Source organism: Schistocerca americana, chromosome 8 (assembly GCF_021461395.2).
Source record: "Schistocerca americana isolate TAMUIC-IGC-003095 chromosome 8, iqSchAmer2.1, whole genome shotgun sequence".
Classification (NCBI taxonomy): Eukaryota; Metazoa; Arthropoda; class Insecta; order Orthoptera; family Acrididae; genus Schistocerca; species Schistocerca americana.
The window spans coordinates 153,322,057-153,349,725 of record NC_060126.1 but is presented as its reverse complement, the minus strand read 5'-3'; the positions used below and the strand labels follow the sequence as shown (position 1 = coordinate 153,349,725).

The 27,669-nt window shown below is 43.5% G+C and overlaps 1 protein-coding gene across 1 annotated transcript in view; it reads right to left on the bottom strand.

Moving 5' to 3' along the window:
- Window positions 1-208: 208 nt before the first annotated feature.
- Window positions 209-27,669, bottom strand: part of LOC124544956 (cell division control protein 42 homolog) — a 585,469-nt gene continuing 558,008 nt past the window's right edge. Inside the window, exons 3-4 of the mRNA XM_047123703.1 lie at window positions 6,040-6,288; window positions 209-1,578 (exon numbers count right to left, since the gene is read on the bottom strand). Of these exons, the coding sequence (XP_046979659.1) occupies window positions 1,306-1,578; window positions 6,040-6,288 (522 nt within the window). The 3' untranslated portion in view covers window positions 209-1,305. The remainder of the gene's footprint in view (window positions 1,579-6,039; window positions 6,289-27,669) is intronic.

Here is a 27,669-nt window from a genome sequence, read left to right as displayed (position 1 = left end):
ATATAAAGATGGTCAGATCCCTAAATGTATAAAGAGGAATAAAATAAATGTCAGCGATCATTCAGCGTTTTTAAATTCCTTGTAGTTTTTACAATCAGTAAATCACTTCTAATGAAAATATATTAAAAAGACGAAATTTTTACCGGCAGAAAAATGAAAAAAATAGAAAACATAGCTGATCAACCAGAGAGAAATGCACAGTGCTCACAAAGAATCGCCGTTTCATGCTTTTTTTTTTAAGTTTTCGGTTCAAAGATCACTATGTGTTTGGTGACTGTCCTGATTAAGTGACATACTAAAAATTAAAAAATCCAGCGTTTAATTCCCAACTGTAACTAGGAATTTACTGACACTGAACAACACTAAAGGTAGCTGCAGAGGAAACTAAGAGAAGAACAGAGATAGGAATATACCAAAAAGTAATTAAGGACTTTCGATGCAATCATTACTCTGAGATGAAGAGGCCAGAATGGCAGAGGAGTTCGTGATAGACTATATCAATCCAATCAGAAGAAAAGAAGTGGTAGGTCTTTCCCATTCCTCCTCCGACACTGCTATTTGGAACATTGTTCTGGCTGAGTGCACCAGTTCTCAGCTTTGAGAAGGAAAAGGGCATCCTACATCCAACAGGACCATGCCTTCTAAAGTGCAGTGTCACTGAAACCAATCTTAAAACTAAGAACAGTTTTATTTCACTTTTTAAAGAAAATATATTCTTTATGGTGAAGGTTTTAATTAATTTAATTGTTACTGTGAACTGTTTATTGTGTAATACTGAGTTTTGAATAAAATTCACTATTATTCCGTTTGGTATTTTAAATATTTATCAGGAAAAAATTTAAAAATTCGCTGATCTTTTTCGTAATATTCAGCCAGTGCTTACATCGAAGAGGAACCCTCAGACCATCCTCAGAAATTGTGTACAACTTCATATCAACTACAGTACGTTGCCCTCCATAAATAAACTGCTGTTCATGTGATGTGGACCATAAAAATGTATATAAACATACGTGCGTAAGATTCACAGATAGCGAGCACTGCGGTGTAGTCAACAACATTCAACTGTTATTTGTAAATTATTTTTCATTTACGACTAAACCATTTTCCTTCACGATGATTTGCTCTACTGTTCTGATGCTAAGCCTCAGTTCCGTAAGAACCTGCGTGACCATAACAAGATGCTGCTCAATACGGCCGGTAAACGTATCAGTCCGCCGTAGCCGCGGGTGTGTCATCTGCGGCGACAGTTCCCACAATCGGATCGAGTCTTTGCCCGGCAGACAGGCTGGCGGCATCCGCCGGCCGCTACTCGCCGCCCCCGCCCCCGGCGTCGCCCCCGCCTCCAGCACCCGCGCTCTCGCCACTGCCGCTGCCGCCCCCAGCGCCGCCTCCGCCCCTGGTGCAGCAGCAGAGCCGCCTCCAGAGCGGCCGCTGGCGGGGCTTCGGGGGCGTGGCCGGCCTCAGTAGTCCTCGCCGCCGCAGCGCACACACGATTGCCTGGTCGAACGCCTCCTTCAGGTCCCGCTGCGTCAGCGCCGAAGTCTCCACGTACGAGGCCGCACCGATTGTCCGCGCCGCCTGCAGAACGCGGGAGACGAACACAATCAGGAACACGTGTGGGACCTCTCCCTCTCTCACTCATTATACTACGTTCAGAATTACTTTAGGAGTGATAGTTAAGCAGGAGCATGTGGAGGAGTGGACGCAGTTGACATATGCCCCAAGGAATGCTTACAAAATCTTACACTTCATTAAACTCGTTAAAACGTGAAAACTATAGTATAGTGCACCAAGATGGAACCGTGCAACTGGCACGAGTATTTTCTGGAAGAGAGCCACTATCAGGCACAGATCCAGGGTGAAGGGAAAGGGGGCAGAAGAGATCATGGCGGTCATGACCACCAAAGAAAACTTTTTGGTAGGTTATATTTTATACACGTCATGCTCAAAATTTCACACCCAATTTTTGAAGAATAAAGAAGGACGAAAACTGAAGTGTTTCGAAAACCTCAAGAAATTACAATCTACGTTTAGGATGTGATACTTTTCACTTCCTTGACCGAGGGCTTCCCCATGGGGATGAGCTTGCAGCAAGATTGGCATCAAGTAAAGGTGCAAATTCACAGGATAATGTTATCTCCCAATTAGAAGTCCAACACTATTCCCGAGTCCATAGACAGAACCGGCAAGCCACAGCAAGCTGACTAATTTAAGACAGAAAGGGCAATACCCTCCACTAAAATAATAATAATAATAATAATAATAATAATAATAATAATTATTATTATTATTATTATTATTATTATTGTTGTTGTTGTTGTTGTTGTTGTTGTTGTTGTCTTCAGTCGTGAGACTGGTTTGATGCAGCTCTCCATGCTACTCTATCCTGTGCAAGCTGCTTCATCTCCCAGTACCTACTGCAACCTACATCCTTCTGAATCTGCTTAGTGTATTCATCTCTTGGTCTCCCTCTACGATTTTCACCTTCCACGCTGCCCTCCAATGCTAAATTTGTGATCCCTTGATGCCTCAGGACATGTCCTACCCACCGATCCCTTCTTCTAGTCAAGTTGTGCCACAAACTTTTCTTGTCCCCAATCCTATTCAATACCTCCTCATTAGTTACGTGATCTACCCATCTAATCTTCAGCATTCTTCTGTAGCACCACATTCCGAAAGCTTCTATTCTCTTCTTGTCCAAACTATTTATTGTCCATGTTTCACTTCCATACATGGCTACACTCCATACAAATACTTTCAGGAACGACTTCCTGACATTGAAATCTATACTCGATGTTAACAAATTTCTCTTCTTCAGAAACGCTTTCCTTGCCATTGCCAGTCTGCATTTTATATCCTTTCTACTTCGACAATCGTCAGTTATTTAGCTCCCCAAATAGCAGAACTCCTTTAGTACTTTAAGTGTCTCATTTCCTAATCTAATTCCCTCAGCATCACCCAACTTAATTCGACTACATTCCATTATCCTCGTTTTGCTTTTGTTGTTGTTCATGTTATACCCTGCTTCCAAGACACTGTCCATTCCGTTCAACTGCTCTTCCAAGTCCTTTGCTGTCTCTGACAGAATTACAATGTCATCGGCGAACCTCAAAGTTTTTATTTCTTCTCCATGGATTTTAATACCTACTCCAAATTTTTCTTTTGTTTCCTTTACTGCTTGCTCAATATACAGATTGAATAACATCGGGGAGAGGCTACAACCCTGTCTCACTCCCTTCCCAACGACTGCTTCCCTTTCATGCCCCTCGACTCATAACTGCCATCTGGTTTCTGTAGGAATTATAAATAGCCATTCACTCCCTGTATTTTACCCCTGCCACCTTTAGAATTTGAAAGAGAGTATTCCAGTCAACATTGTCAAAAGCTTTCTCTAAGTCTACAAATGCTAGAAACGTAGGTTTTCCTTTCCTTAATCTTTCTCCTAAGATAAGTCATAAGGTCAGTATTGCCTCACGTGTTCCAACATTTCTACGGACTCCAATAATAATAATAATAATAATAATAATAATAATAATAAATAAATTAAGTAAGACTGACTTCTGAGTTATGCGCAGATGACAAAGTATTTAAGCACACTGAATTTCTCTCGTTTACACGCTCACACAGACCTGTGTTCGTAACTGCAAAGCTTAGCGAAATGATAGATGGGGTACTGTGTGCTGACTTAAGCAGTCCTACTGTACAATGTCTGTACTGTAGTAGACTGCTGTCTGTGTTTCCAAGATGATGGTTGTGAGACCTGAGAAGCATTCAAACCTCGTAATTTTTCCTGCTAATCTTCCACCGAACAATCGTATGACAATTCTTCAATCGTCGTTGAAAGTCTTGATAATGGCTCCATTTCTAGAAACACACTAAACGTATCTTTTGCACACTCCTGTAAGAAACAAGCTTCCTGAGTGGTCTGAGCTCTGTCACTTACGGTATTGTAACGAAGCTATCTGCAACTCAGCAGGTAATCCCATTTTACGAATAGGAGACGCAAGACAAATAACAGGGGTTGCAGTGCCTGAGAAAGCGGTAGAGCAAAGATAGGGTGCGATGGTCTCAACGCTAATTGGCACGTAACTTGATAATTGTCTGTAGGCTGGTGTGATATGGACGAGAAAGCATACTTCGTAAATCCATCGCAAGTAAACATTCATCGCCAATTCTTTCGTATGAAAGTCCTTGGAGAACGGCATCGCCATAGTCAAGTATGGGGAGTACTAATGTCCCTACGAGCTTCTCTTCAAGCTAGAAAGGAATTACTGTTTTATATATCTATAGTGAGTAAAGTAACGCTCACACTTTTTTTTTTGTTTTTTTTTTTTTTTTTTTTTTTTTTTACAGACTGCGATTGTGTTATCGGTACAGTCTACATGATGGTCCGGAATTATCCCCAAGTTTTTGCCGAAGAAGAAAAGGTTATTTCTGTGCTGTTTAGGGTTAATGGTGCCAGTCCTGTTTCAATCTTGGGACGTAAACTCTGCCAGAAGTTGGAAAAAGTTCGAAAGAAGACTTACGCTATACATAACGTTCTTCCTTTGCTCCATGACCTAGGTTTTATGCCTTCGGCACTATATTTACTGTGAGGTGCACATGCACTACTGATGAGTGTTTTTGAAATTCTAGCTCGACCTTCAATTCCCTGCTTATGGCGCTCCCTTCGTGTCGTTTTGATGCTGACAGAGATCCCGAGTTCAACATGCAGTTCTGCGGTGACTTTTGCAGCTGTTTGCCTCTAATTTTTTGTCATAATCCTCTTCGATGAACGTCCGTCACGATAGCTCTACCCTCTTTCGCCCGCGTTGAGACTTGGCGGATGAAGTTTTTCCACTTTTCCTGTATACGGTATAGATATTCGATACGGTTTCTCTTGAAACTGTAAACACTTCAGACACCTTGTGTTACGTAGGCACGCACCATACGACTACAAAAAAGCTGCTCCTGTTAGGATTAAACGTATCTCAGACAAAATGCACTCAGAAGTACAAGGGACACTATTTTGGCCACGATTGATACTTGCAACGTAATGAGGACATTTCACATGTGCCGTTAGTGTTCAAATACAAGAGCGCACATTCAGGCATGTTCAAGCATGCATTTCTCCCGGAGTTTCCACATCTTTGTCGAATCCTTTACTGGATGGTTATAGTTAAAGTTCACTTACCCACGGAGGTCCGGTTTGGACTGTAATTATCATACAACAGCAAAACTTGCTAAATATGGTAATGAGTTAACGCACAACCGATTTACGCTGAACAAAAAAATAGTTTCAATTTTGAACATCCCGTGCTGTGACACCATCTTGTCAAAGTCTCTGGTGCTCTTATCGACAATTTGTGTAAGCGGCCGTTAATAATAAAACCAATATTATACCTTTCTCAGTCGTCTAACCTTTTCTTCCTACGTTCAGATCCTAAGCCATTACATATGGAAACACTTGCATTAAGTCTTTCTTGCATTCACAGCGCCAGTTTTGCTCCTGGTGGCCGACACTACAACTTTTTTTTTCCAGCGTAAACCGATTCCGCGTTAGCATACCTATCAAGTTTCGCTGCCCTACGATTACTAAAGCTAACATTGGACTTCTGTAAGCAAAAAGCACTCCGTCATCAGGCCACAAGTGGCCCACCGGGACCATCCGACCGCCGTGTCATCCTCAGTTGAGGATGAGAATAGGAGGGGCGTGTGGTCAGCACACCACTCTCCCGGTCGTTACGATGGTTTTCTTTGACCGGAGCCGCTACTATTTGGTTGAGTAGCTCCTCAATCGGCATCACGAGGCTGAATGCACCCCGAAAAATGGCAACAACAATGGCGGCCCTGATGGTCACCCATGCAAGTGCCGGCCACGCCCGACAGCGCTTAACTTCGGTGATCTGACGGGAACCGTTGTATCCAACTTCTGTAAGTAGCTGCACTTTAATTATAACCACCTGCCATTATTGTTATATTGTGGGTAGCAGACGGCGCGCGCTTTGTGTGTGTGTGTGTGTGTGTGTGTGTGTGTGTGTGTGTGTGTGTGTGTGTTACCTGGGCGGCGCGGGCGGCGGAGACGGGGGCCTGGCCCGCGGCGGCGAGTGTGGCCAGCAGGCGGGCGTCGCGACGCCGGTCCGCCTGGGCGCCGACCAGCACCAGCGGCGCGTCCGGGCAGTGGCGGCGCACCTCGGGAGCCCAGCGCCGCTCCACGGAGCGCAGCGTCGCCGGCGCCACCACGCTGAACACCACCAGGAAGACGTCCGCGTCTGGGTAGCACAGCGCCCGCAGCGGGTCCAGCGCGTCCTGCACACACAGCACACCAGAGACCTTGTAGCCGGCGCGTACTTCCTCTCTACCCTCAAAAGCAAACTACACTACTCGCCATTAAAATTGCTACACCAACAAGAAATGCAGATTATACACGTGTATTCATTGGACAAATATATTATACCAGAACTGACATGTGATTACATTTTCACGCAATTTCGGCGTATAGATCCTGAGCAATCAGTACCCAGAACAACCACCTCCATAAGCCTAGGCATTGAGTCAAACAGAGCTTGGCTGGCGTGTACAGGTACTGCTGCCCATGCAGTTTCAACACGATACCACAGTTCATCAAGAGTAGTGACTGGCGTATTGTGACGAGCCAGTTGTTCGGCCACCATTGACCAGACGTTTTCAGTTGGTGCGAGATCTGGAGAATGTGCGGGGTCAGAGCAGCAGTCGAACATTTTCTGTATCCAGAAAGGCCCGTACAGGACCTGCAACATGCGGTCGTGCATTATCCTGCTGAAACGTACGGTTTCGCAGGGATCGAATGAAGGGTAGAACCACGGGTCGTAACACATTTGAAATGTAACGTCCACTGTTCAAAGTGCCGTCAATGCGAACAAGAGGTGACGGAGACGTGTAACCAATGGCACCCCATACCATCACGCCGGGTGATACACCAGTATGGCGATGACGAATACACGCTTCCCAAGTGAGTTCACCGCGATGTCGCCAAACACGGATGCTACCATCATGATGCTGTAAACAGAACCTGGAGTCATCTGAAAAACTGAAGTTTTGCCATTCGTGAACCCAGGTTCGTCGTTGAGTACACCATCGCAGGCGTTCCTGTCTGTGATGCAGCGTCAAGGGTAATCGCAGCCATGGTCTCCGAGCTGATACGCCATGCTGCTGCAAACGTCGTCTAATTGTTCGTGCAGATGGTTGTTGTCTTGCAAACGTCCCCATCTGTTGACTCAGGGATCAAGACGTGGTTGCACGATCCGTTACAGCCATGCGGATAAGATGCCTGTCATCTCGACTGCTAGTGATATGAGGCCGTTAGGATCCAGCACGGCGTTCCCTATTACCCTCCTGAACCCACCGATTCCATATTCTGCCAACAGTCATTGCATCTCGACCAACGCGAGCAGCAATGTCGCGATACGATAAACCGCAATCGCGATGGGCTACAATCCGATCTTTATCAAAGTCGGAAACGTGATGGTACGCATTTCTTCTCCTTACACGAGGCATCACAACAACGTTTCACCAGGCAACGCCGGTCAACTGCTGTTTGTGTATGAGAAATCGGGTGGAAACTTTCCTCATGTCAGCACGTTGTAGGTGTCGCCACCGGCGCCAACTTTGTTTGAATACTCCTAAAAGCTAATCCTTTGCATATGACTGCGTCTTCTTCCTGTCGTTTAAATTTCGCGTCTGTAGGACGTCATCTTCGTGGTGTAGCAATTTTAATGGCCATTAGTGTAGATCCTGGCGAAACAAATTCTCATTCTCGCGACAGTCTTACAAATCCTGAGCAGAAGAATGCTGACCACCGTTGTAGACTCCAAAAAAAAAGCATATGATTCAGTTGATAGATTTACCCTGTTTAATATACTGAAGGAGTTTGAAGAGGATAGAAAGGCAAAACATTTTCTTAAATAAGCGTTAACTGATTCAAGTTCAAAAGTTTAAATTCCAAACTGAGATGTCTGATCAGTTTGATATAAAAACGAGGGTCCACCAGGGAGACAGCCTACCCCATTTAATGTTCAGTCTAGTACTGAAAAAAGTAATTAAGAGTTGGCAAAAAGAAGTAAAAGGAATAACCATTGGCAGACAACGCGAAACTAAAGTTCACGTAAGACGTAGAGGATCTAGTGAGTAAAGAAAAGACAGAAAATAGGCGATGAGGTCCCTTGAAAAACTTCATGCATGCATGTCCGAACGGTTTTGTGTAGTACTATTCAGACACTGCGAAAAACAGGTATTCCAAACCTGTAAAACATACCCGACAAGGGAAACACCACGAGAATAACATTGTCTCTCCCTGTGCGGGAATCACAGGAAATGTGGGAGCATAGGACGTGAGCACTGTGACATACAGAGGTTAGGGTCGGTGTGGGATGCGTGTGCGGCTAGCCGAATGGTTAAGGAGACCGCTCGTGACATGCGGAAAGTTGTGGTTCGCCTTTCGGTCCGCACGAAATTTCACATGTCACTAATCATTTGTAAAGCTGATGTATGAATTATTCGCAGATTGCAAATACCTTTCCCCAAAGGGAGAGTTATTACATTACAAAACGTTTATAGAATTACATGGAGTAGTTACAATCAAAAATCAATATCTCGTAAAGCAAATTTAAAATATTACATTACAGCAGTCAAACCTAAAAAGTTGTAAGCATCAGTGAATGTAAACGTTAGAGGTAGAGCACCGACTACAGACAGAGAAAAAGAAAAAAAAGGAAAATTTTTGTCCTGTTTGTGTTGAGGCAACCTGCATGAAACTTTAAGATATAGCGAGTTTATCAAAATTTGTAGAAAATCTTGGACACTTTCAGAAAAATAAAACTGAAATGATGTGTTCAAATGCTGAGAATGAATGATAGAGACTGACTAAAAAAATTCTCTGCCTTGCCCTGTCCTGGATACTTCAAATTGAAAAAACGAGTTCAAGAAATTGGCATTACAAACTAAATTCTGAAGGGCAGAGCTGCATTCAAAACTTTAATTCACAAGATTGAGCTTAAAGCTAAACCAAGTGTCACCGCTAAGAGAACTTGGACAGAAGAACGTAAGAAAAGCTACAGAGAGAAAATGAAATTTTGGGAGAAGTAGAAAGTACACACATCAACGAAATAATTTCAACTGCACTCTATAGCTGGGCATAGCGATGTAAAAAAAAACCATGCAACTGGAACATTTAATTCGTATTTCAATGAAATAAGGAAATTAAACAGTTTCCAGGGCACCTCAGAGTAAGTTTGCTTGGGTGGCAGGTAGATACACATCCAAACTCTGCAAGCCGCGTTACTGTTGCAACAGTCCTAATGTTACTGCTCTACATGTAGTTTTATTTTTTTTCCAATGTTCCCCTTTTAAAGCAGTGGTGCTAGGTCGACGCCGTAAAGATATAGGCGGAGGAATGGAATAATAGTTGCACGAGACGGACAATCGGTGAATTAATTGCAGGACAGCGACGAAGTAACCAGTTCAGTATAGAGACAGCCAAAGCTGGAAGGTTCACTTTTTATTTAATTGATTGCTAGCTTCGGGTTACCTGAACCCATTTCCAAATCATCCAGATGGACAGACGGAACAGTATTGTCTGATATAGCATATAGACCATAGCAAGATTATATACATAAACATAACAGTCAAGTTTAACCATGAACAGTGACAGAACAAACAAGTCATGAATTAAATAAAAAATGAATCTTGCAACACTGATTAATATTTCTGGAAAAGTGTTTCATGTTGAACAACGAGCCATCATGCAGATTTTCAAGCCGCCAGGGGACGCACTATCTGGTCGGAAGCAGCGTCAGCGGTGACGCCAATACATGGCTCGTGTTGCACACAATTTGCAAAAGCCGTGTACGAGAAGAGCAAAAACTCAAACTCTCTAGCAACTTGCTACCGCCAGTCATTGTCTTACATTCATGTCTGACTGACGTAGTGTTTTTAATTGCGCCAGACAAAGATAACTGGTTGAATCATATTAATCGGGTCTCAGTTAAAGAAAGGATACCCAGATATTACGAGGAAGGCGCAATGAGTTCAGATGTGTTGTTCAAAACAGACAAGGTTTTTATTGCTCAGCAATTCACTGTTTTACATGTGAGCCGTATTTCAGTGACTCTAGTGTTGTATCCGCCTGATAGTCCTTTTCTCCAAATACCAGGCGGGCCGTGCGGGTAGCCACCCCGCCAGGCGGACGTGTGGAAACGGCCTCCGCCACACCGAGCTACCAGGTGTGACAATAAAGTAACGAGACGGATGTGAAAAAAATGTTGCTTACCGTTTTAGTCAAGTTCAGTGTTGTCTCCTTCAAAGTAGTTCCCTTCTGATTACACACACTATTTCCAGCGCTTCTGCCATTGATGGTAACATTTCTGGAACTCATCTTCTGTAACGTCCTGCAAGACCCTCGTCACAGCTTTTTGGACATCTTGTGTTGTTTGAAAATGGTGTCCCTTGACCGCCGTTTTGACTCTTGGAAATAGAAAAAAGTCGCACGGAGCGATATCTGGTGAATGAGGTGGCTGTGGTGGTTCTGAAATTTGTTTTGAGGTTAAAAATTGCGGTACTGACAGAGCTGTATGGGATGGAGCATTATCATGATGCAGAATACAAGTATCAGCAATGTTGGTACGGACAAAAAGAACTCTCTTACGATGTCTATCTAAAATTTCTTTGTAGTAATATTGGTTAATTGTTTGTGCAGGAGACACCCACTCTTTATGAACAATTCCCTAGCATACAAGCATGCATTTCACTTTTGACTTCGACATGCGAGCTTTTTTTGGTCTGGGTGATTCCTCTGAGCACCATTGCGAACTTTGGAGTTTTGTCTCAGGAACGTACTAAAAAAACCAACTTTCATCACCAGTGATAACACGGCTCAATAATTCTGGATTGATTTCCGTTTGCTCTAACAGATCGGCTGTCACATTTTTCCGTGTTTCTCGCTATTGTGGTGGGAGATTTTTGGGTACCATTTTTGCACAAATCTTTCTCATACCAATATCTTCAGTTATTAGATGAACTGCTTCTCGATTGATGTTCAGTTCTTCTGCAATCATTTTCACACATAATATTCGATCAGATCGTACGAGTTCACGCACCTTGGCCAAGTTGACATCCGTCCGTGAGGTTGATGGTCGTCCACTGCGGCCTTCATCTTCAACATTCGTTTGCCTTCACTAAACATTTTATACCAACGAAAAACTTGAGCTCTTCACATAACCTCTTCTCCAAAAGCCTTCTGAAGCTTATCGTGAGATGTCGTCGCGTTTTCACCCTATTTAACGCAAAAAGAAAATGGCATACCGTTGCGCAATATTATGCGGTTCCATTTCCGTGACGAGAGACACAAACATGTGTTAACTTATTACACGACTGAGCAGTTGCATTGATGAGCCGCTTGGACTAGAAGCAGCTTATACACCAAGGTCAAAGATATTGTGCCTACACAAGCCTGCAGGGTTGCCACATCTTGCAAAGAAAATCTCATTACTTCATTGTCGCACCTCGTATATTCTAGTGTGGCCGGCGTGTTTACTATGGAGTTATAAGTTGCCTCCACAACATCTGGTGGTACCAACCTCACTGACAGGCAGTGTGCCCGTTGCGGCAGAGAGCGCTGTCGGCAGGCACTGTTTTGCTATGCCAGGTCACGTGCTCCATAGCGCCACGCTGATACCCATTCGCTCCAGACTATTTAGGCGACCGTGCTACGCCCACGCCTCAAGTCGGCAGTATCAGCAGCTATGTCCAGCCCCATAAGCTATTCAGCTCCAGTGCTGCCAGTTGGCAGTACCGGAAATACCGGCAGTACCAGCATTTCGTCTCAGCGCTCCACGCCTGCAGATCCGACTCCGTTCGTTCAGGTCTGCACCAGCAGCACGTCAGCCGTCATACGCGTGACGACCACGAGAAAGACAGGCCGTGGCACTTAACGTAACAGCACGTGACACTGCAAGTCTCAGGAATGCCAGCGGCCGTCTCTGGCGGGGAGCGAGTAACTATTTCAGACGAGTTTAATAAATGCATGCACGTGACAAAGTTAACCCCTTTAATGGGTAAATTTTCAGTTTTCCCGTGGACCCTGCACGGCCAAGCCGACAAGATCGTTGCGAAGCTCGTATTTCTCGTCGGCCCCGTCGTACACCGGTAGAACAAGCCTAGTAAGGTCCCAGGTTATCACACCGCCCACTACCACAACTCTGGGGTTCATCATGTATGCACATCACAGGCAATTTCGAGGGAGAGAGATTTCTGCTGTATCTAGTTGCGTGAACATTAATCCAAGAACATAAAACTGAGTTTCGCTTCCTTCATAAAGTTATTCTTTTAAAGTGTTTACGATCACTTCTCAATACGAGGATACGTTAGACAGGGATTTAATTTTGAATGTATTATATTACAACTTAATTCTTGGAGTGAGATGTGTTACACGGAGAAATAGTTATTCCTTTGAAATTTATATTCGCCTGGAGTGGCGGAACTTTATTGTAGGAATTACGCGTCTGTAGGCCGCCAGATGCAAATTTAGGACCCTTAGAACACTTTAAACAATTATCTGTCGCCCAATACCGAGGATTTGTGTGTTAGGCTCCTTTCTGAGGGACGCTACCTCCGGGCTACAGCTAGAAGGACTACCAAGGTGCTTCTGAAAAGTTCGGTCAGTGGTAACGGAAAATAAAGGAAACAAAAGTTAACGAACAAAGTACCTATAATGGCCTACAAAGAAATCCCCACTCACTGCAACACACTTCTGACATCGGGTGTAAATCTGCTGGAAACTGTCAACTAATGCTTCTGTGGAATCGCCCCAAGCACAAATGACGCGCGCTGTTGGATACCCGCGTATCATTACAGGAGATGATATCTGGTGCTACTAACACGATCCGGAGACCAAGTAACAGTCCATGGCTCAGTGTTCACCGTTTTCCCTGCCTCCTGAAAAAACGTCGGCTGACTAAATCCAAGATTAATACATTGTTGGTAGTCTTTCGACAGCAAGGGCTTGATCCATCATTATTTTCTAGCCGAGGGAGCCTGGGAAGTCGATGAACAACATGCTGTTGATTGTCACTCCGTCTCTGCATCTTATCTGTAGCACCGGGTCTCCTCTCCTGTAATAATTCGGGCATCCAACAACGTGTGACCACAGTGCGTGGAGCGGCTCCACAAGATACCGCACTACTCGTAGCGGTGGGCGTGGAAGCTGAGAACAAGTAACATGTAAGTTCCAAAATGAGCTATTGGAACGTCTTCCCTGTATTTAGTTGACTTCTAAGTATTGGGAATGGGAAGCACAATGTGTCTAATTTTATTCAGGGAGTCAGTCGTGTTACGAGGAAGACCAGTGCAATGAGGCAATTAATTTAACATTGTATCTCTGTTCTAAAGATCATGCCACAATTCTAAATACAGTACTCCCGCTACATTAAACGTTCTATTATGTCTGACATCTGCGTACACTGGCAGAGATATGCAGGACGATTTCGCTGCCCCTGCCGATGTCATTTTATGCAACTCATTATGTTACATGTGGCCTTCATAAAACACGAGCGAGATTTCCATATTTTCTCGCTTGTTACAGGCGCATTATTAGTCCCATGGGAAAAATGAACAGCACATTTTCTAGAAAATCTAATGTAAGTAAATTTTGTATTGTGATACGTTTTTGCTAGAGGCGACCATTTTTGTTTTCGTTTTTCTACCGCCTTAGTTGAGCAATAACAAATTGTAAAATTTGTCTTTCTAAATTTTACCAAACAATTTTGCGAATTTTAATAGCATAAAACAAACAGTTACATCGTTGCATTCGTCAGGTCTTTTGATTACGAAGGTGTTCTGTCCTTGTGCGGTTGAGTCTGGATCGAATGCTCAACGGAATTCGTTTTAGCGTAACGGTTACAAAAGTTTTCCTTTCATTGCCCTCACGGGCACGTTTAAATGAACAATGTGTGGGTGAAATCTTATGGGACCTAACTGCTAAGGTCATCAGTCCCTAAGCTTACACACTACTTAACCTAAATTATCCTAAGGACAAACACACACACCCATGCCCGAGGGAGGACTCGAACCTCCGCCGGGACCAGCCGCACAGTCCATGACTGCAGCGCCTAAGACCGCTCGGCAAATACCGCACGGCAAATAAATAATGTTAACCGAACAACTTTGTGCTGGTGACGTAACAACCTAATCGAGAGAGAATAAGACTGAATATCGAGAATAGTAGTTGTAGCCGCAAATTTTTGCACAGTGGTAGGAGGGAATGTCACGATCAACATACTAGAAATCTTGACTGGTGACGCATGAGTATGAGGCTGGAGGTGCATTTCAAGGTCACTTTTGAAACCGTGGCCTCCAGCGAAAACATACCCCAGTACAAAATTTAATTACATTATATTTTCTACAAATGGGTCCAATTAACTTTATATGTAGGACTAATAGTTTGTGCGTAGCGAGCGAGAGAATATGAAAGTCTCACACGTGGTTTGTGAAGGCCAGGTGCAGCATTCCAGGTTGCATAAAACGACAGCGGTAGGGGCCGCTGAATCACCCTCGCTCACAGTAGGCTCTGTCAGTTACTTTGAGATCCGAATTAGTGTCGGATGCGCAGCTGTGTTGCATAAGCGCCGACAGCCAGGGGGCTTCGCTTCAAGTGCGAGATGAGTGGAAGCCAGTTAACCACTCGGCTAAGGAGCCACAGGCTTCGCTACTGCGCCTTGGGTTGCCCTCCGTCATTTATAGCTCTGACACCCCAACACACAACGAGCGGCATTTATGTAGCAAACGCAACGAGCGAATGTTTCCATGTTCTATGTATCCGCCCAAGAAAGCAGTTCCCGTTTCGTGGAACATTGTCAGAATTCTTGATGTCGCTTCCAGTTATTCATTCGAGCACGTTGCAGGGATACAGTTACGCTGCAAACTAATATCACCAAAACAGGATGTGATCAGGTAGGGCGTTATCAGCTCAGTGAATGTAACAGGTGTAATTTGTTATCAACATGACGGCCTTGATCCATGCAAAACCAACTTTCATTGAAGTGTTGACTATTCTGAACTAAGAAAGCTGCAAAAATTTCAACATATAGAGCATCGCACGATACTTTTTTTTTTTTTTGTTAAAATTGACATATCCGTAACTACGCAGGAAAAGCGCAAAAAGCTTATTTGCTAGTTAATTAGAAATTACATTGCGCTGATAACATGTTGGATATGTAACACATTTACAACATTTTTTAACTCAAATTCACGTGCTATCTATTCAAATGGTTCAAATGGCTCTGAGCACTATGGGACTTAGCTTCTAAGGTCAGCAGTCCCCTAGAACTTAGAACTACTTAAACCTAACTAACCGAAGGACACCACACACACCCATGCCCGAGGGAGGATTCGAACCTGCGACCGTAGCGGTCGCGCGGTTCCAGACTGTAGCACCTAGAACCGCTCGGTCTTCCGGCCGGCTCTGTCTATTAAAAAACAAGGTAAAGAAGTGGTAGTCGACCACAATATTATTGCACTTGAGAGTCAGGTTGCTTCAGTCTCCTTATCGTGAGTTTCTGCCGTGGAACCTGACGAGCACAGTGTGAACCACTTGACAGTATATGCATACCTGTCTTTAAGTCATTCACACTACGATGTGTTTTGCTTAGTCAATACTGTACTTCTTTACTGCGACGTCACCGTGTGTTTCTAGAAACGGCCTCTGGAGGCCAAGTGCAACAATGTAGTGATCAGGTAGTACATATTTCATACAGAAACCAAATATCATTAAATAATACGTGTTGATTTACGACCTAATTTGTTGAGTATTACTTTTCAATGTCTGTTGTCACCTACTAATTTTATCAACAGCGCCATTTTATGAAGATAAAAGTACAAGTTGAGCTCTAAAATGCTGTTAGAAATTTCTAAGGGGCCACATCTGTGTCAGGAGAATAGTTATGAATCATTAAAAACGAACAATACCATTATGTGCTTCTCTGAGCTGCCATTAACGAACTGAAGTGGTGGTCCGTGTATCACGACACTTTTACTTTAACCGCATAAAAACGTACTCCAGAAGATAACATAGCATCGATAGATCTAGGTAAAATGTGTGTGTTTAATCATCATACATTTGAATTTGTTTTAAATTTCGTGAAACCCATGTGTTACAACCCACCCTCTCCCCCCTGTCAGTCTCCATCTGGGATCAATTAATGACTCGGGGCACCACTGGACTTGTTCGGCTAGCTGAAATTATGACATACAAAACAGTCGCCAGACTGATGTAGCTCTACAAGTACTCTGAAAGAGTAAACGCTCACATAAATAGAAATGAAATGCTCAGTGTCAAAGGCATTTGTTCGATTCTACTTGCAGGGTTGGAGAACAATATGTGACCGTGGATAGAGTGCAGAGCTTCAACACGTTGTCTGCTATTTGGACTGGTGATGTGAAAGACTCTATAGACATTAATCCTTGTAAAGAGCGCATTTATTCTTCAAGCATTTGAGTGCACTAACTGTAATGATAAATACGCATAGAAATTCGATGTGCATAGCAGCAAATAGGGACAACAGCGCGTGGGTTTGCAACGAATTGACTGTATGCAGGCAGTGACCTAAGTGCCGCAGAAAACTGACGTTGGAAACAGATACCCACCCATCATGGATTCTCACAAAGAAGTATCCTCACTAACACTGTTCGTGTACTAATGGGTTCTTGTCCCACCTCGAAAAGCGTTGGCCTTCCTTCTCCGGCTGACTTCTGAGAATCTGCTGTACTGTCTGTTCTCAAGGTTGCCAACCTAAATGCTGCAGCAAGCACGCTCCTCGCACAACAAAAACAGAAGAAACTGTCTCTGTTAAGTTTCCTCGTAAGGCTGATTTTGCATGAGACCTGGGACTGGCGATACTTCTGTCTTCTTCGCCGAGTTTGAAATAAACTGCGTAGCTCCCACGTCCTCCCCAACAAGCAGCCGCAGTACAAAATTCCTCCCAGTACGCAACCAAGAGCCATCTATCGCCAAATATGCGCCATGTCGTTCGTATGACATCTCCCTCAGTCACGTCATTGACAGTATAAAGAAGATATCTGTAAGTACCTCAACGCACCAATATCGCATGCCCATTAACCGAGAAAGAAATAGACCAGCAGTCCTATGGAAAAACGTGCTTCGTCTTCGTGCAGGCAAAGTAAAATCTGCAGTTGATCCAGTCTTCACAGCTGAAGAACTGAACCGATACTTCACAGATACTGAGTCACAAACGAAAGAGACTTTTCTGCCTAACTCATGTTACTTGCAATACGGTCAAAAAAGCCATCGTGTGTATCAGATCAGCATCGACTGGACACGGTGACATCACAGTACGAATTATTAAACATATTTTTACCCACTACTGTGCACTATAAAAGATGTCTTCAACCACTCCTTAACCGCAAGTCTTTTCCCTGAGACCTGGAAAAAAGGACTTGGTAAGCCACTACCTAAAAAAGACGTTTTCACAGCACCCTCTAATTACCGATTTACTTGTATTCTCCCTGCATTGTCTAAGGCCTTAGAATATATAGTTCACGACCAGCTAACAAATACTGAAGTTTTATTCTTGTTTTGTTTTAGGGTTTTATGTAGCTACTCCTTCACTATCAAACTACAAACAACCTACTAAAAGAATATCAACCAGGTTCCCGTAAACATTGCAGAACAACATCTACCTTAATAAAGGTAACAGAAGACCTGAAGCTTGCCACGGATGTGTAAGTGGCGTCTGTCATGTGCTTCTTAGATTTCAGTAAAATATTTCAAATTTTCAACTTCGACATTTTACTTGCTAACCTTAGCGGCCTAATTTTCACACAAAGTGCAGTGCAAGGGTTTCGCTCACACCTGACGTCTCGCCAGCAATACGTCACGTCCAACATCATAAACTCACAATGGAGCCAATTAGTATTAGGCGTCCTGGTTTAGCTATTTGGTCCTACAGTCTTTTCATTTCACATAAATTATGTGTCGTCAGTTATGTCCTACTGCAAATAGCACATGTGCACTGATGACTTGCAGTTGTATCTAAGGGCAAAACCTACAAACCAAAGACAGCTATCGAGAATCTTAATACTGACCTGTGTATCCTATCAAAATGGGCGCTTGATGTAAGGTTAAAAACCCAACCTATTCAATACCTGAGAGAAACTAGTTGGCCGTTCTGGACTGATTATCCCCAAATACCGGGATTTCTTACCATCTTCATCCCTAAATGGGACAAATATCAACTTCTTTTCTCCAACAAAGAGTGTAGGAGCAGTAATAGATGAAAATCTAAATTGGACCGAGCACATTACTGCAGTGTGCAGGAAGGCATCAGCGTCTCTTCATACCCTACAAAAATGTAGAAAGCCATTCCCTCTTGAATTGAAAGAAACTTAAACACATATAGTTGCAATTACTGATTACAGCGATCTTATCCTGCAAGGCCATTCTCAGGCGATGTTCGACTCTTTGGTCACATTTCACCATCATATGCGTAGCTATCCTGGCTGCGTGCAGACAGGTGCACAGGTTTCCATACCGTATGTCTTCTCTGCTGTATTATCAACATATACTGTGCCTCACATCACACCTCGACGTTAACGCTGTTGTCTGAACAACAGGGCAGAAACACTCGTTCCTATTAGCGCAAAATCCTTTCTGGCCCACTCCATCCTTCAGCCACTTTCTCGAAATCCTTCTGAGTAGCAGGAACCCGATTCTGCTATATCCTCGAGCATTATATTAAAGAACTGAATAACATCTCCAGCTTCAAAATACAGTTAATAACGTATCTACTAAAGGAACAGCAATGATTACCATTGTCCCTGTATGCAATCATGACCCCTGTATATCCTTCTTCCCAACTAAAACCTCATTTCCTCCTATTCTTAGCTGGTGCAGTTTTCTTAAATTTCCTTCCCCAGAGATCGCTATGTCAGAAAACATCTATTTCGTACACTTATATTTTCTTTTTTTATTAGCCACTGTAATTTTGGTCACCACCATCACCACCACCACCACCACACCACCACCACCACCACCACCATTAGCGCCGCACGGGGGTAGCCACGTGATCTGCAGCGCCTTGTACGGTTCGCGCGGCTCTCCTCATCGGAGGTTTGAGTCCTCCCTCGGGCATGGGTGGGTGTGTTGTCCTTAGCGTAAGTTAGTTTAAATTAGGTTAAGTAGTGACCGATGACCTCGGCAGTTTGGTCTCATAGGAACTTACCACAAATATCCATCACCACCATCATTTTATTGGGTTTTTGCCCCACTTCAACGCGGGGACTGCCCTGTTACTATGGATTTGGAAATGTTAGCGTCAGAGGGTGGCCGGATGCCCTTCCAGTCGCCCCCCAGGGACGGAAGTAGTGTACCCCAGCTGTCTGCGTGTAAGCCATGAAATAGTGCTAACGTTTTTCAAATGTCTGCGAGTTGTGTAACTGAAGCGGGACATGGCGACCAGCCCAGTATTCACCTAGGGGGATGTGGAAAACGGCCTAAAAACCACATTCAGGCTGGCCGTACACCGGCCCTCGTTCGATCCGGGGCCGGCGCGCTTACCCGACTCCAGGAGGCAGCGCATTAGCGTTCTCGGCTAACCTGGCAGGTAACTTACCACAAATTTATAATCACTGTTATCATCATTAGGCGTGGCAGCAGCAGCAACAACAAGAGCAGATGTACTGTCAGTATTAACTTCGTTAGTTCATAGTCAGTACTATTTACTCTCATTATCTCTATAGACACTCAAATTCTTTTAATACTGTTAGTAATTTTAAAACTGTTATTTCTTATGTAATTACGATGCAGTAAAGGTACTGTATGTATGACACCCTGGTATGATTTAAGAGTGGGCCTGATGTCCCAGATTAGATGAGGTTAAATAAATATATAAAGAAATTTATGCTGATGAATCAGAGTATATTCATATCACTACAAGCAAGCTTGACTGCATCAACTGATTAAATATTTTTACTTCATTTTATTGCAATTTCATTCCGACAGTTGTACAATATGAAGTTTTTCAAGCCTAATAACATACAGAATTAAAACAAATGTAACAGAAATTAAAAAACAAATATTATTAGATGCGATTTAATTTCTGTGGAAATTTCAATGTAGCAAGCATGGAGGTTATGGACGTGGACTACGGACAGGCGACACTGAGTGGTATCGTGGGTCGGCCTGGGGGAAGGAGCGGCACACCGAGATAGTACTTGTAATTACGATAAATGCTATGTCCGGTTGGCGCAGTGGGTTCAAATCCTGGTCCAGGACGTATTTTCACATGACGCCACTCACTCTGTGTAAATTCGCGATGCAGCCAATATAACGAATTTCTTCCCTTTCCTTTCTACCCCCTCCGCCTTCAATTTAAGTAACACTTAGCTTTATGCTTGACCTGGACGTAACATCTACTGCAACTTTTTAGAGTTGCATTATAACTTAACAGCTACTTCTAACTTTTCATTGGTAAAGAAGCAGTTCAAATTTTTGTAACCTGTCAAAATACAATTCATTTTAATGATAAAGTGTATCAATACTTTTTACGTATCAAAATTATAATAATGACATTCCATTTTTTCCTACAGTATTACTGGGCGTATCACTTTAAAATATACCCGACAGTTTCGTAATTATTTTACGTGCCCCACCAGTCCACAACGTAAGCTATGTTTTCCGTTTTTTGTACTATGCCGAAACTCATATTCCTATCACGTAAAATATTTATTATACCACGCATTTACAATCTCAGTTTCAGATTCTACCAAAAAATAGTTTCGACATGAAAGCCAAAACCGAACGAGGAGTAAAACTTTTTTGCATATGAAGCGGTTATTAATTAGTAAAAAGAAAATTTAGTCCCCGTTCAGCGCTTAGAACGGAAACAGCCCAGGACGGGATTGTCAGGAGGAGAACCGGTAAGGGCAACGTCCTAAGATTCGAAGCGTGGACGCTTGTAAAAGACCTCGCATCAAACCAGTCGAGAGACTTACTTACAGCTTATTTCATTTTCAAGCCACGATGTCTTCGCTGTGAAGAAACAGCGGTCGCGATATTGGGGTGTTAGCTTGCATCAAATGGCATCACCGTCCAAGATCACTGTTCTGCTCTTTTGATCGCATTTGGCGGCCCGTGCGTATCGGCTGGAGTCTACGCGCAGGGTCGTTCGCGGCCACCGCCGCGAGATGGCAACACGTGTCTGACCGGCAGAGCAGTACTCGTCCCGCACCCCTGACCTTTCGGCGGCAGTTCGCAGAGTACAGATGATTGCTCGCACAGACGAATGAGAGACATGCGTGGCCTTGCCGGCGCCGATACTAAACGCAGGCCGGCGTTCTACAGTCTCGCATCAGCTATCGGTAGACGGCAGCTTTATGGTTTAACAGCTCCCACCTGCAGCTGTTGCCATCACTGGCCCATCCCTGTGGTCCGATTCTGTTATTTTTATTCCGCTGGACATCTGTGTCAATGACACACTATAACATTACCTATTTTAAGAAACTGAAATCTAGCATCAACCATTCGCCTTTTTAAAAGAAATTCATTCGTATATGTAAATGAACTTTTATGACAGTAAAGTGGACATTATCTTGTTGCCTTTTTGTAAAACAAGCTGAACTGTAAAAACAAAATAATGAGTTAGTTGTAGCCAAACACTGTAATTTATTCATAAATAAAGACAAACTATCAATTTTTTATCAACAGAACTGTCTCTTGCATTGACTGACTATTCCCTTGGTTCTTGGTAGAATATTTTACACATCCTGAATGAAACGCATCCAGAGCTGGTGTAATATTCTGAGATATTTATTAATTTTACACGATCCGGTTTTCGGCTGTTACGGTTTCATTTGGTACAAAGATAAACATCTGGCGCATTGAAATTTTATTTGATCAAAGATTTTATACTAGTGCATCTACAAAGTATCTGTGTTTCCAGAAAAGAAATCTGTCAGGAAGTTTCAAATTTCGTATTGCTAAGAACGTCCAGTTTGGAAATTAACTAGCTAGGCATTTTATAGTAAATGAGAATGTCTCTCAGAGTTAAACCATGACATAATGTGCATAAAAGCAATATCAACTACGATGTATATACCGACCGTCAAACCATGGACTTTACGAAGTGCATTCAAGTTCTAAGGCCTCCGATTTTTTTTCTCCGCACTGGAAAGAGATAGAAACATGCGCATTGTTTTAAAATGAGGCCGCGTTCATTGTCAATATGCCCCAGAGATGGCTGCACCGTACGGCAGATGGAATTTTGCCGCCAGCGGCGAGAATGAGAACTGTTTTAAATACTTAAAACAGCGACGTTTTCCTTACTTGAACAGCGTGCAATCATTCGTTTTCTGAATATGCGTGGTGTGAAACCAATTGAAATTCATCGACAGTTGAAGGAGACATGTGGTGATGGAGTTACGGATGTGTCGAAAGTGCGTTCGTGGGTGCGACAGTTTAATGAAGGCAGAACATCGTGTGACAACAAACCGAAACAACCTCGGGCTCGCACAAGCCGGTCTGACGATATGATCGAGAAAGTGGAGAGAATTGTTTTGGGGGATCGCCGAATGACTGTTGAACAGATCGCCTCCAGAGTTGGCATTTCTGTGGGTTCTGTGCACACAATCCTGCATGACGATCTGAAAATGCGAAAAGTGTCATCCAGGTGGGTGCCACGAATGCTGACGGACAACCACATGGCTGCCCCTGTGGCATGTTGCCAAGCAATGTTGACGCGCAACGACAGCATGAATGGGACTTTCTTTTCGTCGGTTGTGAAATGAGTGAGACGTGGATGCCATTTTTCAATCCAGAAACAAAGCGCCAGTCAGCTCAATGGAAGCACACAGATTCACCGCCACCAAAAAAATTTCTGGTAACCGCCAGTGCTGAAAAAATGATGGTGTCCATGTTCTGGGACAGCGAGGGCGTAATCCTTACCCATTGCGTTCCAAAGGGCACTACGGTAACAGGTGCATCCTACAAAAATGTTTTGAAGAACAAATTCCTTCCTGCACTGCAACAAAAACGCCCGGGAAGGGCTGCGCGTGTGCTGTTTCACCAAGACAATGCACCCGCATATCGAGCTAACGTTACGCAACAGTTTCTTCGGTTTCTTCGTGATAACAACTTTCAAGTGATTCCTCATGCTGCCTACTCACCTGACCTGGCTCCTAGTGACTTTTCGCTTTTTCCAACGATGAAAGACACTCTCCGTGGCCGCACATTCACCAGCCGTGCTGCTATTGCCTCAGCGATTTTCCAGTGGTCAAAACAGACTCCTAAAGAAGCCTTCGCCGCTGCCATGGAATCATGGCGTCCGCATTGTGAAAAATGTGTACGGCTGCAGGGCGATTACGTCGAGAAGTAACGCCAGTTTCATCGATTTCGGGTGAGTAGTTAATTAGAAAAAAAATCGGAGGCCTTAGAACTTGAATGCATCTCGTAATAGCGCAAGTTTCGAAGTAGACCTGAAAATCAGGTACAATAAGTGTAAAATAATGTAAAATGACATAATCAAAAAGAAAATAGCACAAATTTAACAAAAAGTCATAGAACCAGTTGATGAAGTTTAGTATTTTGGCTGATGGAGATAACGATGGGATACATAGCTAAACGAAGGACGCTTACAGTTTAAAACGGGAAGCAGAAGTAGTAAAGTAAGCTTCCGATATGTATGAAAGAAGTTTACAATGCGGGTTTACTATGTTTTGACTTGTGTACTGAAACACAGAAGTTAATTGTAACACCATTATGGAACTGTAGCTTGTGTAGCGGCGAACGGAGCTGTAGCTTCTTGTAAGAAATTTTAGGTCAAACGTTCAATGAAATGATTTGTCTAAAATTAAGGTATAAAATACATTAGAGAAACATTTGACGCACATCATTTACTGTATGCTTTCGAGGCTCTTCTAATGTTTTTTGGATGTACAATCTGTTAAGTAAGGTCGTGGTCGAATTAATCAGTAGACAAATTTATTTTACAACAAACGAAAACATATACATACATCATGATTGAACAAAAAATGCAATTACAATAAGACACCCGACCACCGGTAGCGTAAGTAATTGCTTGGCATCTCTGAGGCATGCTTGAAACAATTTTCTTGAAACAATTTTCCTCGTATTCACTCCGAAGAGACCTCCAAATGCGTCGAATTTGCGCATCACTTGGCACTTTGTGGCCTGGTCAGCAAGTGGCTGAAAGTGGATCGGAACTGGACTGCTGGAATTGCAGCACTGTCAACCGAAAAGTTCTGCTGCAGCGCTTGGAGACTATGAGGGTCGCTGCGATACACCTTAAACATAAGGGCTCCCTACACAAGGCAATCTGACACTGACGGATGAGGTGACATGGGTGGCCAGCCAGGGCCGCAATGAGAATGACCTCTGCAAACAACTGTCAGGAGTGAAGATTGTCAAAATGTGCTCCAAGATTCGGTCGACTCTACAGGCAGTTGCTGCATCCTGTTGGATGTAACTGTAGGTCTTTTCCCCCGCCGTTAACGCTGACACAAATTCAAGTCCACTCGTATCCACCCAGCATTTTCAACAGGATTAGCGTCAGGCGACTGTGAGGGGCAGTCCAGTATTCGTAATCAACTACCTGAACACCTTTCTCCGTTTTCCACTCGCTGCAAATCCTGTCAGGGTACTTCGGATCATTGTCGTCTTGCTGTATCCAGTCTTAGTTTTTGCCGATGAATCGACGTTTGATAGTTCAAAATGGTTCAAATGGCTCTGAGCACTATGGGACTTAACTTCTGAGGTCATCACTCCCCTAGAACTCAGAACCACTTAAACCTAACCAACCTTAGGACATCATACACATCCACGCCCGAGGCAGGATTCCAACCTGCGACCGTAGCGGTCGCGCGGTTCCAGACTGTAGCGCCTAGAACCGCTCTGCCACCTTCGTTTGATAGTCGGTGCCATGCATCTCCCATAAATTTGTAACACCTTCCGTGCTTTTAAATTGTCAGTAAACACGTGAAAATCCCAGTCAAGGATTTAAAGTAAACTAATGTTTTATGGACATCGCATGAAGGACGAAGGTTGGCCCTAGTGAGCTGTGAATGAACTAAGGAGATATCGTTCACCATTGTGTGTAATGCCAACCACACTCTTATTGAACAAACTATTTTATTTCTTACTTTTAGACGAATCGTTTCATAAAATATTTGACAGATTTTTTCAGTTTTTCTTATGTATAGTTTCGTTCAGGAAGCATTCCCATACTCACACCTCATTTCCTAGAGTCTTCCGTTCTCTAAGTGTCCTGAATTTAGTACTTGAGTCGACGGGAACCTTTTTGAAATTAAATATGACACCAATATAACTTTGAATACGCAAAATTGCTAGGCAATGAAGCTATGAACTTCCTGACACTTTATTTACATAGATAGCAGCAGATGTTCGTGAAGCATGTCATTTTTCCCTCAAATCACTAATTAAGCTTTTTAAATAACCTGATTACTTTCATGCAGATGAACCCTTTATTTTGGAAAACTAGACGTAACGCTGGTCAGTTTGATACACGATTTGTCCATTCCCGACTTTTCGTTTTGGCTATGAAACTTCGCACGAATAACCGTTGGAGTAATGACGAGTGGGTCCTGTAGCCAGATGTGGAAGAAGTAATTATGAAAAATAATTGAAGGTAAATAAACGACGGACGGCACTTTTGTCCACTAGAATGGATCATACATGGACCAATGAAGATCTTTGGAGGATTTTATAATACAAGATCAACACGAGTGCCTTCAACGAAGCAGAGTACGTGACATTAGAAAACATGCACGACCAACATGTTCACGTGTTGCCGTAAACCGTAAAGCATGGAAAAGTCGTCTTCTTGCGTTGAATATCAAACGGATGACAGGGTACCGTTGGTTTCCAAAGGAGTGAAGCATACCTAATGATTGGGGAAAAAGCACAGGTCATTCCCGTTTTCAAGCAGGAACGTCGAAGAAAGGCACAAAACCATAGGTCTACATATCTGACATCGGTCTGTTGTCAATTTTAGAACATGTTTCATGCTCGTGTGTTAGGACACTCCTGGAGACCAAAAATCTCTGTAAGAACCAACATGGATACGGCAAACAGCGATAGTGGGAAAACAGGCTCGCTCTGGTCACCAATGAGACCCAGGAGGCGGCAGAGACAGGCTCGCAGCAGACGCCGTGGTATTCGGCATCCAGAAGGCGTTCAACACAGTTCCACACTGTCGCCTAATGAGCAAAATATGAGCTTATGGAATATCGGACCAACTGTATGACTGGACTAAATTTCTAGCGAACAGAACAGAGCATGTCATTCTGAACGTAGAGAAGTCTTCAGGCATGAAAGCAATTTCTAGTGTGTCCCACTGGAGTGTTAAAGGACCATTACTTCTCAAGAACATACAATAGTAGATAACGTGGTAAGTTTCTTCAGGCTGAGACGTGGTACTTAGGGCAAGGCAGGATCCAGTGTGGGCGCGGCCGTACCCAGTCACCTTTGGTTGCTCCGGTTTTTTTTTTTTTTTAATCACGTACACTTTATTTGAAAACAATTGCAAATAAGGTTGACAATAAGGAACAATTTTCAAATTCGACTGTTAAGACACAACGTCTAATAAATTTCTTAAGCAAATTGCATTCATGGCTGAAGGCCTTATTGACAATCATCATTCGTAAACGATGAGGCAGGTAGCCAAGAGTTGTATTCACTCAACCGGATGGCAACTCAAACTAGTGACAGTTTAACACTCTTGCAATATCTACCTAACGTCTGATAACCAACACAACGATGGAATAACCCAGGCATGGCGGAACCGGCGGACAGCACTGCGTCTTCTGAATCCGATGTTTAGAACATCCAGAAGCAGAAGGACCCACTACGACCAATGTAGTCCAAAAGAAACAAATATAAAAACCACAATCAAGGAGGCTGTCGAATTACACGCCTTACCGGACAACAGCAGCAAGGCGAGGAAAGGAACACTGCCGCGAGAATAAGCTAACCTCCAGCGCAGGTAACTTGGGCGTTAGCTGCCACTAGGCAGAAAAATACAGCTGGTTGAACTTCATCAATAAACACAAAGAATTCAATGATTAATATTAGAAGGTGGATGATGGCTAATTAATTTCGCCAACTCCGAACACTCCACTCGTTGCTCTTCGTCTTAGTGACCCTGCGAGCAGAAACGCGTGAATAAACGGCGTGATCTCAAAATAGTGGAGACTTCACTACTGTGTTAATGTTCATTCAACTCAAATATCCTGCGTCCCGTGGAGAACGAGGTTGTGGCCCTCGCAACTACAGCCCCTCGATCCGGCAGTGCCTGCGTGCCGCCACCGGTCCCGGTATGTCCACGCGCTGCCAGACCTCACTGCTGCTCAGTCCCAACCTAGCTACCAGACACACTCCGACCCGGAAAACCCTTGACGCGCTTCCAAAGATACACTCCTGGAAATTGAAATAAGAACACAGTGAATTCATTGTCCCAGGAAGGGGAAACTTTATTCACACATTCCTGGGGTCAGATACATCACATGATCACACTGACAGAACCACAGGCACATAGACACAGGCAACAGAGCATGCACAATGTCGGCACTAGTACAGTGTATATCCACCTTTCGCAGCAATGCAGTCTGCTA